General features: G+C 44.3%; 1 protein-coding gene across 1 annotated transcript in view; it reads left to right on the forward strand.

The window, feature by feature from the left end:
• Positions 1-102: 102 nt before the first annotated feature.
• The window catches only part of NRP1 (neuropilin 1), a 184759-nt gene continuing 165943 nt past the window's right edge, over positions 103-18918 (forward strand). Inside the window, exons 1-2 of the mRNA XM_015428988.1 lie at positions 103-1009; positions 4670-4845. Of these exons, the coding sequence (XP_015284474.1) occupies positions 944-1009; positions 4670-4845 (242 nt within the window). The 5' untranslated portion in view covers positions 103-943. The remainder of the gene's footprint in view (positions 1010-4669; positions 4846-18918) is intronic.

Below are 18918 nucleotides of genomic sequence, written 5' to 3' on the forward strand. Positions count from 1 at the left end.
CGGGGGTGGGGACTCCGGTCTTGGGCGACGGCGGCGCCTCCGCTCTTATTGCCACTGAGTTGCGCTTCTGCTCCTCAGGCTGCTGGAAGGAGCCGCCTGGGCGCTGGGGCACTCCTGCCTTCCGCCGCCGCCAGCCGGGATTGACAGCCGGGGAGAGGCGCGACCGGCCAGGCGGCGTCCCATTGCCAGGCGCCTGGGGGACCAGCCAGGTCAGTAGGCAGCCAGCTCCCCAGCGCTGGGAGAAGAAGACGTCGCATCCCACCCGCCCGTCTCCCTGTTTCTCCAGACCCTTCCCACTCACACGCCTCCCCAAAAGAAGAAGAAGAAGGGGTCGCTTGGGAGACCGGCGCCCGCGCCCTGCCCTCCCTCCCGAGGCCGGCTCCTCCAGGGGTGTGAGAGGGCAGTTCTAGTCTAGGGAGGGATGAAGTTGGGGGGAAACTCCTCTCCTCCGCCTCCGCCCACCTCATCGCTGCTCCCCCTTCTTCTCCCTCCGCGCAACAGACACCCGCTTCTCCGCTGGTGAAGAAGCCCTTCCCTTTGGAGAGTTCTTCAAGCAGCCCGCAGAATAAAGCCGGAAAGGATTTTCCCCCTTCCTCCCTGCTCTTGTGGCTTCCTTGTTAGTTTTTTTCCCTCCCCCCAGTCATATTTGGAAATGGCCAGGGCAGCGACGCTTGGGAAAGGATCAAGTGTGGGAAAAGGCAGAGGAAACCGGAGCTGAATGACAGGATGCAGGAGACTTGAGGAGATACTACACAAAAGGAGCGGTTTCCTTATAACATACACACAGACTACCTGCGGGACTCTTTGCTGTGGTTGCCACCGGCCGAGCCGGCTTCTGATCCTAACCTGCCCTGCCCGAGGATTTAAGATCTAGGTGGGATTTCTGCGTGCCAGCCGGAGAGGGTCTTTTCTATTTCTAATCCTTCTGCACTGAGACAGGAACATGGACTGGGGACTCCTCCTGCACTGTGCAGCCCTCATGGTCACCCTTGGCAGGACACTGAAGAGCGGGGAACTGTTTTCAAGCACGTCCAGGTAGCAGCAGGTAGAGTGGTGTTTTTAAGCCTGAACCTCTGACAGCCCAGCCCAGCCATGAGACGGGCTGCGTTCTGCCACTCAGAAATTAGACCGGGGACAACTTTAATTAAAAACGCTCGATATTCATTCAGGGTTACACCCAGTCATCTGCAATTGTCTGTCAGCCTTGCTTTCCAGATAGCAACCTAATACTTTATAACTCATGACTGGCTGCTTTAACGAGACCTGGGAAGACAACTAGTTTAATGTTTCCCTCCCTGTGGCAATTATACAAGATTCTTCTTTAGAACCTGAAAGATAATTGAGTACTTCAAAGACAAGGGTTTCGGGAGGGAGGGGGAGCTATTTTGCATCTCCTGTGTTCCAGCAGGTACCGTTTCCTAATCTTTCTCCAATCTAAGTGAAAGGGATGAATGCACATGGCTTGTGCTAGATCAGTCTCAGGTGTGCTGTTCATAGCTAGCGTTCTAAGAAACGCACCCCCCTACACAGACTGTATCTGGCTTTGAGGCAGCGCTTGGGAAGCCGCTTCCCAAGCAGTGAGGACTTCCTTCCTTCAACAGTGTCAGGCACCCAGAATATCACACTGAATTATGCAGCTTTGGAAATGTTCTAATTGTAGGAGTTTTTTTGACATTTAACTAGCAGACTTTAAAGAAAGTTCTCGTCGGTTTCCCTTCCCAGAGCAAAGTCTGAGCAATTATTATTATTAGCCAATTACCAAATATTTACTTTGACTCTGAGTAGGTTTTTCAATCAGGGTAATTAAAAGAATGGAGCATCCTCCACTTAGAATGGTATATTGTTTTAATAAGTCCACAAGTGAGATGTCCTTTACAGGGTAGGATGTAAATCACACTTTATGATGGGAATTAATCCTTTTTCCAATATATTTTTGAGGAAATTGCCTCATTTAGCAAGAAATGAGTTCTTTCTCTGTCCTTCAGTGATCATAACCAGCATGAAACCCTTAGAGGGAAATATTTGCAGGTGAGCCATGCCTGAGATCCAGTTTGGCCTAATCCTTTGGGGAGGGAGTGTAATTAACAAGACTTTGGCTCAAATCCTAAGAATTCTTTCCTGGGAGTAAGGTCTATTGAATAAAAATGAGACTCACTTCCAAGTAGGCCTGTTTAGGATTGCTCTCTTTGTCATTTCACCTGAAATCTTTCTTTGCAAAGGTAAATGGGTCATGTGGCTGTGTTTCCATTCTGATTGGCCGGGGCAGCATCAGATTAATGGAGATTGTCAAAGGAGGGGGGCTGAACGAAAGACATAAAAGGGACAATGTAGACTTGAGTTGTGTGTGGATATCACAACTAATATCAGCCTCTTAACTGCTGAATGGAACTGCTGAATGGGCAGGCACAGGAAAGAGCTGCCAGGAAGTCTGAGTAGTTATGGACATAATACAAGAAGCTACTGAAACCATTAACCTCTTCTGTAACTCAGCAGGCCCATTTACGCCACGTCCAGCTCCGTCCACTACTAGTGTCTGCTAAATTAATTAATTAACCCTGTTTGGGACTAATGGTCCAAAGCTATTACAAGCTGCTCCTCTTAATAAAGTGCAAGGGAGATTTCACAGAGCCAGGGAGTCTAGTGGCTCCCCCACATTATCTCATTATGCTATCACTTTCCCAGGAGTTACCGATTAAAGTAGCCCCATCAGAAGTGAGCTTACCTCAGTGTCTCCTGAAGTGACTCTATCAAGTGACTAGTGACAGCGCTGGTTTATTTCACTCATTTAACAGCTGCCAGATTCTGCCATGTTGTTTGCATAGAGCTAGAGTGGACTTAATGAGGCGGGATTGTGTTGTTGTTTTTTCCAAGTCTGCCATACATGGCAGCTCATGCAAGGCTCCCTCTCAGTCCATACACAGGAGGTTTGCAGATGAATATCAGTGGCTGTTGCTTCCTAACTCTTTAATTGCGACAAGAAAATGTCAAGGCAGGAATAAATAACTGCCTGTACAACCGACCTAGAAATGATCATTCATTGAACAAAAACATAGCACACACTAACCCCGTCTCCTCTAATTCATGGCAAATGTTTTCTGTGATGTCTATAGTTTATGCATTTTTGATGTGCGCTTCATCTTTCATTTCTCTTTGGCCTGGTTTTCCTATAATAAAACTCTGCACATTTATAAACACATGTCAGAAACAGGAATGTCATTTTTTTTCCTTTCGTGAGAATGCTATTAGATACAGAATACCAAGTTGTATGTGCCATTACCTGGAAAACGTGATATATTTCCATGTGTTAATTAGCGCATGCCTGCTTGTCTGATGTCTGAGTAAAGTTTTCACAGGCTGAAAAGTAGTGTACAGTGAGGGAAGAAGTCCATAATAATTAAAAGTGTTCTATGCAGACCTACCACAAAACCATAATACAAGTGATGGTGGATGTTGGCGTACCTCAGTTTGTTTTCATCTTTCAGTGAACCTTAATAAGACTTGGGGGGGGGCAAGCATATGCTGCTCAATATATGTCTGTTAGCACTCAGACAACTAAGTTACTCAACTTTGCAATTAGAAAGTAACTGTGTGTTGTGCTGTTAGTTTCATTACTCTGATAGGAACTTCAAGCAGTGTGTATGTGCGATTACCTCAAGGAGTCAGCTGAATTGCTTCTGTGGTGGCAAACACACTTTGTTCTCAGACAGTCTGTTGCTGAAGAGCACAGATAACTTCAAACCGCTTAGATTTACGATCTGATAAAAGGGGGGGGAGAAGAGGTTGCTATAAACAAGCTCCACTATCTAAGGACATAGAGCAGGATATCATCCAAAAATTAAGGATAGGGATCAAAGGGCATTGTTCCATTCAGTCACTGTCTGTATGTAAATCTGTTACTTAAGGACAGCACAGCTTCCTAGAATAATGCAGCCTTGGAACAAGAGATTACCAACAGCCCAAGGGTGCTTTGAAGTAATCAAGGCCTTCCTTTGGGTAAAAAACCCTTTGGCCCTGGCATTCTGTTTTGAAATTTACAGTATCTAAAATGATGGCATGGAGCTGAAGACAGTAATGAATTCTTTGTAAATGATCAATTCCAAAAGACAGAAAAGAGTAAGAGTCCAGTGGCACCTTAAAGACTAACTCGATTCGTGGTGGGGTATGAACTTTCATGAGCAGTGACTTACGAAAGCTCATGCCCTCCCACAGATTTTGTTGGCCTTTAAGGTGCTACTGGATTCTTACTCTTTTCTGCTGCTACAGACAAACAGGGCGACCTGTCTTGATCTGTTCCAAAAGTAGGTTGGCAGGGTCCCCTCAGGCTACTGGTGGAAGTGGTCAGGGTAGGGTTGCCAGGAAACTCCTGGAGAACTGGGGATGGAGCCTGGGGAGGACTGGGACCTCACTGGGGTACAGTGCCATTGAATCCACCCTCCAAAGCATCCATTTTCTCCAGGGGAACTGATCTCTGTAGTCTGGAGATGAGCAGTAATTCGGGGGTCCCCCAGGTTCCACTTGGAGGCTGGCATCCCTATCCAAAAGACTGTTGTTAAAATCAGGCATGGAAAACAAACAGCCAGAGAGGAAATGTTGACTGAAAGGCCTTTGAGATATTTGATCACTTGAAGATTATGAACTTGAGCAGGAATTTTGTTTTTGTTAAATTGCAGATAAATGCGGTGAAACTATAAGAATTGTTGAGCCTGGGTATCTCACTTCGCCTGGCTACCCTAATACGTATCATCCAAGCCAAAAATGTGAATGGCTGATTCAAGCTCCTCAACCGTACCAGAGGATTATGATCAACTTCAACCCTCACTTTGATTTGGAGGACAGAGAATGCAAGTAAGTGAGACAGTCTGTTGAGGGAGCCATGGCACCATCTAGCGGACAAAAATCTCCACCGTGCTGTGGTGTGTGAGGGGGTGGGGGAGAAACAGCTGATGAGTGCAGAACAGTGTGTAAAACGAATCCCTCCGAGGTTTGAATCCAGAGCGGGATCATATGTTTGTGGTAAAGATATTAAAGCAAGTGCTTACTGAGTGTCAGGCACTCTGTAAGATTGTTTTAGATATAATCTTGTAATCCTGTTGCCTGTCTTTGTCGGAAACATGGATCCATTAGCAGTTATTTCCGGTGAAACTTTCCTCTTAAGTGTTTGGAAATCATTTAATGATGTGGAATGGGGCGGGAATACTCATGTGAGGAAAGTAGGGAGAAAATAAGCCTCGGCTTCTGCATTTTTAATTGTGGGCTCCTCTTCGATTTCCATGGCAGTAAAAGTGGTTTAGGCACGCTGTGATACTTTAAGGAAAACAAACAAACAAGCATGCTGCTGGTTGCTCTTTATTGGATGGGAGTGGCTACACATTCATGTAACTTTATAATAGATTTCTTTTTTAAAAAGAGGATAATGAGGGGTGTGGTTTTTATTATGCTAGTAGGAAAAGCATTTGTGTGGAACCAAGGGGAAAAGTTATTTTTCTAAATTAAAATTGAGCAGGTCTGACTAGAGAAAACAACTTTTAAATGTTTACAAAAGGTAAGAATGATTTCATACAAGTCATGAAACTCAAAAATAAAGTTCTTTATTGTTTACAAATTGCAGTTTGTTCATTTTTATATGATGGCAGAAGGGTGTATATTCGTGTGACTTTATCATGGATTTAAGAGTGTAATAAGGATGCATGATAAATATTTATAAGCTGGTAGCCCATGAGGTGGGAAACAATTTAGAAATTTCCCCTCCAAGAATTCTGTTGCCTCAAAGCTTAAACAAGGTTCTCTCCCCCTCTCTGCCCTTCATTTAACTAATACTAAGTTACTATGAACATTCTATCTATTTTGGAGCATATTCAGTTATTATCAGACTTCTTTTTAAGTTTGTTTGGTTAATTTACAAAGTCACATTTTCTGCATGCCAGGAGTTTCTCCTCACTAAGCAGAGCCCCCTGCCTTGTGGATGGCCCAGGTTTTCTGCATTCATGAATTGCATGAAGGACAGCCAATATACTATTAGATATAGTGACTGTGTGGAATGTACCCACAGTATTATGTGGATGAATGCACATCACATTGCTTTATGGTGAAATCCTAAAAACAGTTTTCTGGAAATAAACCATACTGAATAATGGGAGAGTACTTGTGAGGAGACCTATTTAGGATTGCTCCTTTATACACCATAGTTCTGATTAAAATGTTTACTGGCTAATATTGTATAGCACTCTCATAGGACTCCATATGTGTGTCAGAGTTACTTATGTGAAAGTAAAACCCATAAGAAACTCATGATAATGTCTTCCTAATGGATCAAGAAGTTCTAAAGAGAAACACAGGACTTTCATCTGTAAGTGCCTTCAAACACGCAGCTCCCTGTGTGAAAATTGAATTGTGATTGTAAAATGAGAGGACTGAAGCAGCTCGAGTGTGAACATTTGGACTGAAACATAATAGTTGTCAAACCAACCCTGTGATGTGGACTGCCTCGTGTAAAATTAAATTATAAATACAGCATAATATGTATAGTCTCATGTATGAGACTATAAGTGTCTTTTAGTGCAATCCTAAACTAGACTTACACCCTTCTAAGCCTATTGACTTTGGTGGACTGAGAAGTGTATAACTCTGTTTAAGAATGTACTGTTACTGCCTGATTTGGGATTTTAACACAGAAGTTCTGGGTTTATATCAACTGCTTGTATCCCTTAATCACATTCGCTCCATCAAATGATAGTATATTTTTCAAATAAACCTTAGAGAGCATGAGCAAGCTGTAGCGTAGAAAACAAAACTGGCAACTTTCTATGAGCTCTTTTTTGTAGAAGCCCATTAAATCATCTTTCACAGCCTGCTTGTTCCACAGTTTGGTCTCCTGCCCTGTGTTCCAGTGATTGCTACAAGCCTGCCAAGAACAATTTCTTGAAGGAGCATTTGTACAATATATGAATATCTATTTACATTTTGTTTTCTCCTGTCCATCCTTAAGAGAGGTCACCAATGCTCCCTCTAAGCTACGGAGTCTTGTGAGCAAAAATTCTACTTTGTGAGCTACTGACATTAAAGTTGTGAGCAAGTGATTTGGCTGCTGCATAAACTAGTTTGCTCTGGAGCCATCCTTTCTGAGCTAAGACAAAAATGTATGAGCTAGAGGCTAAAAAAACCTGTGAGCTAGCTCACACTAACTCAGCTTAGAGGGAACACAGGGCAGCCTATGTGGGTCCTCCCCTTCTCCATTTTATCCTTATAACTGCTCTGTAAGGTAGTTTAAGCTAAGTGAGAGTGACAGATCCAAGGTCACCAGTGGGCTTCACGGTGGAGTGAGGCCAGGGTTGCCAGCTGTGGGTTGGGAAATTCCTGGAGATTAACCTGGGCTGGAGCCTAGGGAGGGTGGGGTTTAAAGAGGGAAGGGGACCTCAGCAGGTTATAGTGTCATAGAGTCCATCCTCCAGGGGAAATAATCTCTGTGTAGTCTAGAGATCAGTTGTAATTTCAAGAGAATTCCAGGCTGCAGCTGGATGTTGGCAACCCTAGAGTCTTCTAGTGCTCACAAAATACATGGGCTCTACTGTTTACTAATATATCAATAAAATTATAAATACAGCATAATATATAGCAGTGAATAAACAAAAAAAAACCCCTTCCTGGCTGGTGCTACGTGTATTTTTGCCCTTGGGTGTAAGTAAATTGTTTTTCTTCCTTTCTTCAGAGAAGTCTTAGCTCCCTTCAGTTCAAGTCTCTGAAACTCACCTAATTAATGTCTCTTTTCCCCTCTAATTGGGCAGTTTTGTTGTCAAGCGAGGATGGGGTAATTTTATGGGCAGAATCTAGATAGACAGAACAGTTTAAATTGGCCTTTCGTTGAATGACTTCCTGAGTTATTTTTGTGTCCTCTTTTAAATTCAGGTCCTTTGACTTTTACACCATGACCATTAAATCTGAGGGAGGGAACCTGTGCCAAATGCTTAGGAACATACATGCAGAAGAAGTGGTTTCTTCATAATAAACGTCCAAAACTCTGCAAGGTCTCAAAGTTCCTTCCTCCTTAAGAAAGTCATATTGTTTTCACCAAATATTTGATGAGGAGACAGATGAATGCACGAATTCGTCTATCATGGGATTTTTGGCATTAAGCAACTTTTGATTTCCAAATACTAGGTATTCATTTTATTACCACAGCTGGATATGTTCAGCAGGTATTACTGCAATCCAACTAAGTGCTATTTTAGTGAAACCGGACACAAGTCCTGTAAACAAATAAAGCCGTGTTTAATGTGATCTGCAAGCAGAAATAAGGGTAACAAATCCAGCAGATTAAAATCTGAAAATACAAATATATTTGAAGAGATTAGTATTCTGTTGGTGGGACTTAATTGACTCTGCTCTGAACTACCTCAGGTTCTAGTTCTAATTATGTGGACATGATGATATTATCATTATCAAATGGGACTCATAAATATGAACATTTATTGATACTCTAGTTTCTCTACAATGGGACCCCAGAGTGGCTTACAGCATTCTTCCATCCTGCTAGGGTTACCAGGTCTCCAGCTACAGTGTCAGGAAAAAATATTTTTAAAATGCGAGTGTTCTCTGTGCCACTACGTCTTTTCCAGGTACAATCCAGAAGTGAAAATGAATAGCTTGAGGAATTGTTGGAAACCATAGAGTTTCTAGCAATTCCTAGAGCTACCCATTGTCATGTCCAGTTTTACAACAGAGTTTCCATTGATTCCTAGAGCTACCAATTTTCGCTTCCAAGTTGTACCTGGAAGTGACGTGGAGATGTTGCCAGTGTCATATGCCCCGCATGTCCCTGTCCCACAGCCTCCTGTGTTATCCTCATAACAACCCTGTGAGATAAGTAGGCTGAGGGTGACTGGCCCAGAATCACCAAGCCAACTTCCATGGCAGAGTGTGGATTTGAACTTGAGTCTTTCGGATCCTAATCCAATAATCTGTCCATGTGACTATACTGACATGACAGTGACTACAGTCCCCTCCTTTCGTGAACATGTTTCTTCTATCATCTGCTTCCAAGTAGGACAGAGGAGCAAGCAGTGGCAGCATCTGTTGGGTCCCTGTTTAAGTTGGAAGCTGTTGGAAGATGTGCTGAGTAAATGTAGCCATTGCCACTGTTTGCCCATTCTGCCTGGAACTTTTCTGATCAGGTGGGCTGGCCAGTAATGGCAGCTGCTTTTCCCTCTGTCCACTCCCTCTAAGTAGAGGAGGATGCAAAGGCAAACAAAGGATTTGCTTGGGCAGGGAGGGGAACAGGCTATCCACTTCTTCCCACCTTACAACATCTGAGCCGCTCCGGCGGGAGGGCGGGATAAAAATCTAAATAATAATAATAATAATAATAATAATAATAATAATAATAATAATAATCTGCAATGACTGCTAACAGGCAGGACTCGTAAAATGATCATGATTTGTCTGAAAGCTGTGGTCAGTATATTGGGAATCCGAGAAACCAAGAGACAGAGCTTTGCCCCAAATTTCTAAGCGATAGCCTCTGTCTGTATATCACTTCACAGTTGTGGAAACGTCCTCACAAGTAAAATCCAGATTATTTTGTTACAGAGAATCCTGACCAGACTCACCCCTTTTAGCACTCTTCAAAGTGATTTTACTGGCCGTGATCAGACAGCACCAAGCACGGAGTCAGCCCATCAGCCATTTTTTTAGAAGTTTGTCCTAGGAGCATGCCCACAAGCAGGGATGAGCCTTCTGGGATACGTAGTTCATGAGGCTGTCAGCCATTACTTTTAAAAGTTTTCCCTCTGAGCATGCGCACAAGCGCTTGCTGAGAATGCTGGGATATGGAATTCACTGCTGTCCTTCCTATAATCTTTTCAATTTACCCCTTCCCCCAAAGGATAGAAAAAACTGAAGAACAGAGGCATCTTTCTTTGAGAGTTTTTAAAAAGAAAGAACATTTTGAGCAGCCACTGGGGGGGGGGAGCTGCAAATGTGCAGTTATGCACTCATCGCTAACTAGTTTTTTTTAATGGTGGCCGGAAAACGAGACCAGTCAGACCTGCCTGACGGCTTGGGTGCCAACAGTGCGACCAGACAGCAAGAAATCCATTTTGAAACCAGCTCAAACCAACAGGACTGGACTTTCTCAGGTATCAAAGAAACTCGCAGCAATGGAGGGGGAAGGGGACTCAGGCGACTGGGGCACGATAGATGTTGCTGTCTGATTGTGCACTTTAAATCCATAAGGGAACAGCAAGGGCAATGGATCAAATTGCCCGTGTGAACGTGACCAAAGTCTGCAGTCAGATGGGCAATTTGATCCAGTGTGGCTGCAGTTCTAATTGATCAGGTTTTTTTGTAACTGAGTTTTGATCAGATTCACCCCCTTAACCCTCCTCACTGTGCCTTCACCCCATCCTTGATCGATCAGACGCAGCAGCCAGGGAGTGGGGCAATCAGGCAGCTTTTTAAAAATCATTAGTCTTCCAAGCATGCGCATAAGCACTGATGGGGATCAGCACTTCAAACTCCCTGCAGAATGGAAGCAGCTGGTGGCCAATGGGATTGCTGGAGGAGGCTGCTGGGAAATGGAGTCCAATGTGAGGGTAGTGTTTTTGAAACTGTGCTTCTGAGAAATTCCACGTTTCAAATGTTTAAAAGCATGGGAGGGGGGAGAATAGAGAAGCTTCATCCTGTGTCCTGTGTGCTGCTGGCGTTTTTATTTAAAAGCTTGGAGCAAAGCTGGAGTCAGCAGCTTTGTTCTCAGACTCCCTCCCTCTCCCTCCCTCTCTGAAACAAACTCATCTTGTCATTAACCCCTTCCCTACTCCATGTGCCGCAAAGCTATAGGCAGGAGAGAGCTGAAACACATGAGGGTTGATCCAGTCATGTGCACATCACCAACTTAAAAAAAATGGCAAAAGTGCAAGGAAAACATTTGGACGTCCTAAACTGCTTCAAATCACTAGGAGGCAGTCCAGACAGGCGGAAATGCAGGGTGAGCCAGAAACAAACGTAAAGTACCTGATTTTCCCAGTGTCAAGAAAACCGCAACGGAAGAGGGTTGATTGCAGGAGGGCAATAAGTACCAGACGGGATGCAGATGTAGCCATCTGATCGCAGCCAAAGTCAGCATTCAAGCACATGGATCTTGTGGGGGCAGGGCTATCTCAGTTAGCAAATGGGGTAGGGAAGAATCATGGGTGGACTTTCTTCTCCAGACCAATCCCCCCTCCCCCCAAACCAGATTTATCCACTCTGAAATTACTGCCCCCAGGGGGGCAATGTCCATTGCAAAACATGTGTGGAGCTAGGGATCAGTGTTTGCCTGAGAGCATACAGTTTTGCCCTAAGAGGTGTGGAGGAAAGCATTACAGTTCTGAATGGAGGTTCTTTTGTGCTAACAAAAGATAGGCTGCGGTCACACGGAGCATTAGCCACGCTGCAGAGACGGAAGATAGGTGGATTTTCCGGGCACGATTACACCACAACATCTGGGAAGCGTAGAGCTCCCATGGCTAACCTGAGACTTCCCGCTGAAGATGCGGCGTAAAAAACTAGTACCTCCGAGGTACTAGTTTCCGGAAACCGCGGGGCAAGGGCGGGCGTCTGATCGCGTTTCCGGTGGTAGTTCATGGCATCCAGCGCCCGCCTATGTCCCGTCGCAAAAAGGTTTTTTTCCCCAAGTCTCCACGGGATGTGCACATGCACCCAACAGCGCATGCACACACTTCGGGTTTTTTAAAAAACCACAACCCTGTTTGCCATGGCAGCGGCACCTAGCCATTGCTGCTGTGATCGCGCTGCACTGCTTCTTTGCTGCACCGCAGAATTGTCATGTGATTGGCACCTCCCCCCGAACCATGGGACGTCGGCGGGACGTGTGATCCAGCGGCCGCACATTAGTTTGTTCCGGGTCAAACAGCCACGCTTCCCCCCACATTTTCCGGCCCGTGTGACTGGGACCAAAGTTCACTTTCTGTTTGCAGATACTGATATTAAATAGAGCACTTCAGTCCTCCTGGACTACCAAAATTACATCAGCCTCATGATAATGGGCAGAGGAAGAAAAAAAACAGGTTTGTGCCCTACATGCGCGCTAACAGATCTAGATCCTTGTTTAATGTGTTACATGACTTTATATTACAAGGATCCTATATGTATTCAGAAATCCAGTTTTCCCCCTTAACTATTGGTTGTTTCTACAGAGAAAGTGATGTACTGTATTGTGTAAATCTCATGCTGAAGGTTTATATGAATAAGTGATCATGTGTGAGCAAAGGGTCGTCTTTCATCATTTGTAAGTAAAGTTAGAACCGTCATTAATTAAACATGCCATTTTGAAGAAAAAAGAAAGAAACTAAAGACAGAATAACCCAAGAAGTGCTTTGGAAAGAGATACAATCAACATAATGCATGCAGTTAATACTCTCTAAGAATTTTAAGTATCACATTATAATCAAGATTCTTTTAAAAAATCCAAAATATAATATAAGGGTGTATTCCCCGCAGTAAATTCTGTGCTGTCCTGAAAAACAGCTAGAATTGTATGGCTGCTTTATGTGGAATGAGTTCAGAGTTTGGGATCCGCTTGTGCAGGGAGCGTGTGAAGTGCCTAGGGATTATTGTGTGTTATTGAAAACACATTTATTATTAATAGTTCATGTTTTGTGAAGAAGCAGGATATAGTTAAAAATGAATGGAGGAAAAGATGAAACATGGACTTATTATTTTTTTCCATGTCTATGGCTTGTTCTAAAAGTTTTCCAGGCATAGGTCTACATGCTGTATCATTTGTTTACTCTAATGTCCTACTGTGTAAATGTAGCTATCGTGAATCTTGTAAAACTTTATATATGGTTAATAAACAAGAATGCCACTGATTCACAGTGCTTCGAATTCATGGAACTCTTCCGGTTTCCCAGCAATGCAAACTATCAGCATGATAATTTATAATGGTTTGTGACAACTGCTGCTGAGCAAAGAGGTGTGTGGTTACATTCAGATCAGATGTCTTCAGCTAGGGAGCAATAAAAATTTCACAGACACTAGGTTAAAAACATTAAGAAAATGAATGTGAAGTTTCAGAAGACAAGCTTTCTGGAAAGGTGGACTGGACGGCTAGAAAAAGCCAAATAGTGGTTTCCCTCCTGACACATTATTGACTCTGTTACCAGAGTTAACTGTATTGTTTTACAGGAGTTGCATAGATACAGTATCACAAACCTGCTTTTAATGAACTTGTTTTATTAGCCATAATTTAGATATGCAGAGAGCAATACCCATTCTTGTTTGACAATTACTGAGTGTCTGTGCTCTGTTGTCAGACCAGTTCAAACAAAAAAATCACTCAGATTCAGAAACATTGAAAGTGTAGAAGAAAGGGCTTGATAGTTAATTGCTCTTTAAATTGGTTTTAACAGGTATTAGCTACACGTCTGCGATTAGAGTTATACAGGGATTGCTATCAGTTACTGTTCTTTAGTAAAAAGGGCTATTACAAAATATGTTTGTTTACATAGAAGTCAGTGGGTTAAAAATCGAAAACAGATGTTATAACTGGTAAAAGGAAGCCACTCAGTATCTTTACCAGAGTGCAGAAATCTATATAACATAATTCTGCTCTAAACCAGTAGACATAAAGTCTACAGTTGATCAAGTAAGGAGTGCTTTCATATATGGTGGAATCAGTCCTGGGAGATCTCAAAACAGAACTTTTTAAAGCAATGTCATGTAAACTTTAAGAGAAAATAGCCAGAGTTCATGAAACACACAAGGTCATGATGCTATATGGAATTTTTGCATTATCGTCTACATACCACTTCAGAATCCGCTTGGTCAAACTGAAATGTTGATCAAGTAGGTTGAGGGGGCTCCATGCAAAATTTGTTATATGGTGAAATGGCTGTATGTTTTATTTATTTATTTATTTATATTTATATTTACATTTATATCCCGCCCTACCCCGAAGGCTCAGGGCCGCTAACAGGGGCATAAAGTGCCAGGTTAAAACAATAACATATAATTTAAAAACAATAAATTACAATAAAATATAAATATGCTTTATCACCATGACCATTAGATCTATGGTGGCTTCTCTTTCCTGTTCAAACCCAGGTTCAGCACATTCCTGATTTCGTGTTTGTGTTCAGTGATGCAGTAGGTGTATAGAGTAACTTCAGTTGTGGATAGAAGCACAGAATACAAAGGGAAGAAGTCAGGCAGTTTTCTAGCTGTAACCATCAACTAGCCCTAACTGGCCCTGGGCAGAATATTCTGGTGGTCAGAAAGTTGGACTAGGATCTGGAACTCCCGGCTTTGAATCCCTGCTCTGCCATGGAGGCTCCCTGGGTGAGACAGAAAGGAGCAGAGGCAGGGGTCATTTCATAGAAAAAGAGCTAGGGGAACTCATTAGCATAACTCATTAGCATATGCCACACCCCCTGACATCAGGGGCCCGGCGGTGGACCTGAAAGGCCAGCGGGAGTGCGAGGAAGCCCTGCCAAGGCCCTCCCTGGCCCCAGGCAGGCAGGGGTGGGGAGAGGCGGGGAGGAAGCAACTTACCCTCCCTCTTCTCCTGCCTCCTCCTGGCTGAATGAGGGCTGGAAGCAGGGTTGCCGGAAGCAGGGGGCAGGGCTTCGTCATGTGCCCCGCCCCTGCACCTCACCCGGGGGGACTGCGTTCCCCCGCGTTCCCCCCCCGAAATGACCTCTGAGCAGAGGGGAAAGATGTAAGAAATTTGGGTCCCCATTGGGGAGAAAAGCAGGATACAAATAGACAAGCAGTAATAAACATTGCCATTTGAATGTACAGAGGAGGCCATGATAATCTTTTGCAGGAAAATTAAACAGAACTCCAATAGCTCTTTAAAGATTACAAGAATTTATGCTGGAATAAATCTTGTTAGTTTTCAGGATGTCACTGGACTCCTGTTTTACAGTGAGGGACCATGGCCCAGTAGCAGAGCATCTGCTTGGCCTGCAGAAGGCCCCAGGTTCAATCCACAGTATTCCAGTTAAAGGATTCAACAGTAGGTGATCTGAAAGACTTTTGCTTGAGACCCCGGAGAGCCACTGCCAGTCTGAGTAAACAATACTGACTTTGATGGACCAAGGGTCTGATTTATGTATTCATTATCATGTGAATTTGCCCTCTGATCTGGAGAGTCTGTCAAGGGTATCCCTGGAATTGTGCTGTGTCCCAAAGCTCACATTCAAGCTGTGGCTGTAAGGAGTGAAACAGACGAAAATGGGCCACCCTACCAAAATCTAGGATGTCCAAATAGTTCAAAGATTTATCAGTGCTGTGACTGAAGACTGCATCAACATACGGAATCTAAAATGCATCTTAACCTCCCATACCTGTGTGATCAATGCTCCCTCTAAGCTGTGGAGTCTTGTGAGCAAAAATTCTACTTTGTGAGCTACTGGCGTTAAAGTTGTGAGCGAGCAATTTGGCTGCTGCATAAACTGGTTTGCTCTGGAGCCGTCCCTTCCTGAGCAAAGAGAAAAATGTGTGAGCCAGAGGCTAAAAAACTGTGAGCTGGCTCACACTAAGCTTAGAGGGAACACTGCCTGTGATTGTCTATAAGCTCTTTTGATTGATACCTTCCAGAACTGGCTTTGCAACGAAATGATGTATAATGAGATGGTGGCATCAGGCAGCAGATTTTTTGGGGGAGGGGAAGCAACCTTCACCACCATCCTGCTGTTGTCTGTTCCCTTCACTTTGGCCACCACTTGGCCTCCCACTAATGTCCCTTTTCTCCTCACTTACCAAACTCAGCACTGGAAGATGTGCATGCCCAGTGGGGTTTCCTAAGCTCTTGCAAGAGTCTGGGAAACATTATTAGGCATATACAGCTTGCAGCACGGTTTCAAGATGCCCAGGGAACAAACATGGAATAGCTGTGCTGTGGCTCCTGGCAGGGAAGGGAGAGACAGTTGAACCATGACTGACAGCAGTACATTAATTAGAGAAAGGATCCAGTTCTCTTTTTTCTGATCGTCGGTTAGGTTTTTGGTATTTCCCCTTATGGCCATGAGACTCACTGAATCAGCACAAGCCATGGTGCCAATGATACAGAAAGCGGATGGAGAGGGCATTGAGACCGTGCATGCTGCCACCACTCAACTGAATGTGTGCACATGTGTTCAGCTGTGAATGCCTAGGGTTCTCCTTGAACAATCGTGAACCCTGCTTTTCCATGGTGCTCAGTCACAAGAGCCTCTAGCTGTGTGCTGGCTCTGTACAGATAGTCAACCTGCTATGAGGAGATCTAGTGCCCGGACCTTCCTCCCCCAGCCCCAGATTGTGAAGAAGACTGAAGGGAAATCCTATAGGACCATTTTATACCTCATGCCAGCAAAAACTATTGCAAACATATAGGAAAAACACAAGGGACATACACAATTTCCATCAATTATTGTACTTTCTGGCTCATTAACTGGTTCTAAGGGGTATGCTGTGGTGACGTGGGTAAGTCTTTTGACGTACCTACTGTTGGCCTTTGGGATTGGCAAATTGGTGAAAGTATTCCCTGTCTTCTATACTACCATGATTAGTAAATGGACTACTGGAGCTTAAACACAGCCAGAAATTGCATTTAAGAGATTTGAAATGAAGCCTTCAGAGCGAGGAAGAAAGGCATGCCATTCTTCGCCATATAACACTCCCCTTGGTTCTGTGGCAACTGTGAGAACTTAAGTATAATAACACATGTAGCAGCACAGTTTCAACACAAATTGCTGCCCTGCCTTTTTCACAGCTCTCAATTTTCTGGGCCGCCTTGACGGACTGTCCTGCCTTTAGCCTTTTCTTTTGGTCTAGCAGAGAGTTCTGTGTTCTCTTCCTTTGCATCTGTTTAACCAAAAGCCATTTTGTAAAGAGAAAGAGGGCAGCAGGAGGGAGAGAGGCTGCTTGATCCTTTTCCCTCTGATCCTTTTCCAGCTCAAAACCATCCCACACCTGCTTTTCTCTCAAGAGTAGTCCTTGAAAGAGCTTTTCAGCCCCACCTACCTCACAGGGTGCTTGTTGTGGGGAGAGGAAGGGAAGGAGATTGTAAGCCACTCTGAGACTCCGAGTGAAGGGCAGGGTATGAATCCAATCTCCTCCTCCTCCTCCTCCTCCTCCTCCTCGTCCTCCTCTTCTTCTTCCTCTTGGTAGTGGGAGGAGGCCTAGCCTGGCATGGCAACTCCATCACTGACAACACAATGATGTCACATTTGGTAACAGTGATGTCAGCATATTGCCTGCAACACAGGATGCTGTAGTATTGGGGGGGAACTCTATGGTAGAAGCTGTTTTTATCATAGAGTTTTTGCCCAAATATCCAAGCATCCTATGTCACCAGTGAATCAGTGACATCACTTCTGCTGTGCACTGGAAGTGGTGTTGCCACATCACAAGTGACATCACTGCCACATCAGCTGGCCTCCCCCCACTTTTGGTAAAACTGATTGGTGGTGGTGGGTGGCAGCTGGGGGTGGGGGATCTCCGGTCCCTCACAGGAGCATCGGCCCAATCTGAGGCCTTAAGGCTTCTAAGACCCACCAGGGCCCCTGACCTGTGAGAAACCTGCTTATTTGGGCTGGGCAGGGCATTGAGCATGAAAATCTTTACAGTCTCGAGTGTTGGCCTCTGTCATTTCATACCAGCTGTACTTTTTGCTGTATTTAATGTATTGTTGGAATGGGCCCAACTCATCAGGCAATCTGGATCATGCTGTCTCACTGCCCTGTCCTTGCCATTTATTTACCCACGACTCCAATTTATATGTCATACACAAAATGTAATTAGTGCCAGTCAACTTGATTTTTAAAAAATAGGTCCTGTCAAACAAACCTGATTTTATGTTTAGATGAGATTAAAGCTTGGCTGATGATAGTAACAAGGTCGATATAATAAGTTTTGACTTGCGCCTGAGTTTTTTTTTTTTTTTTTAAAGAATCTTTCCCCACCACTGCCTTGATCATTCTTTCCCAGTATTTACAATTACTGGTATCGCACATTGCATTAATGATGAGGATGAGTACAATAATTCCAGGAGGAGGAGTATTTGTGTGTAGATCCTAGTCTAGAAATGTTGTGTGTGTAGACCCCAGTCTAGATCCCAGTCTAGAAAACTATTACTGAATTTTTTTGCCAGTAGACTGAGAGTTTTATGGATTTCTGCATCCATGAGTCACCATTATTTGGTTTACTTTTTGTCACACTTGTGTTCAGTGGCACAGTGTTCCCCCTTTTGCCTGCCTTCATCATCAGCTGCCCTGAGCCCTTTATTTACTCTTCTTTACACGTGCAGCTAAAGAGTGCTGCCCCTTTGATTTACATAAGAACATAAGAACATAAGAGATGCCAATGTTGGATCAGGCCAAAGGCCCATCCAGCCCAACACTCTGTATCACACAGTGGCCAGAAATACCAGTGCCATCAGGAGGTCCACCAGTGGGGCCAGGACATTAGAAGCCCTCTCACTGTTGACCCCCCCCCCCAAGCACCAAGATGACAGAGCATCACTTGCCCCAGAGTCCCTATCTATACCTTGTGGCTAATAGCCACTGATGGACCTCTGCTCCATATGCTTATCTAATTCCCTTTTGAAGCCGTCCATGCTTGTAGCCGCCACCACTTCCTGTGGCAGTGAATTCCAAGTGTTAATCACTCTTTGGGTGAAGAAGTACTTCCTTTTATCCGTTCTAACCCGACCACTCAGCAATTTCATGGAGTGCCCACGAGTTCTTGTATTGTGAGAAAGAGAAATTTCAGCCTGCAGTCCCATCTCTAGGTTCAGAGTCTGTCTGCTGGCCCCGCCTCACCCAGGAAACAGCTCTGCCTGTCCTTGCTCTCTGCTGCCTGGTCCTCTTGGTCTCCAGTCCCATGGCCAGTGTTCCCTCTAAGCTGAGTTAGTGCGAGCTAGCTCACAGTTTTTTAGCCTCT

This window comes from Gekko japonicus, unplaced genomic scaffold (genome assembly GCF_001447785.1).
Source record: "Gekko japonicus isolate JY-2015 unplaced genomic scaffold, Gekko_japonicus_V1.1 scaffold1330, whole genome shotgun sequence".
NCBI classification, from domain to species: domain Eukaryota; kingdom Metazoa; phylum Chordata; class Lepidosauria; order Squamata; family Gekkonidae; genus Gekko; species Gekko japonicus.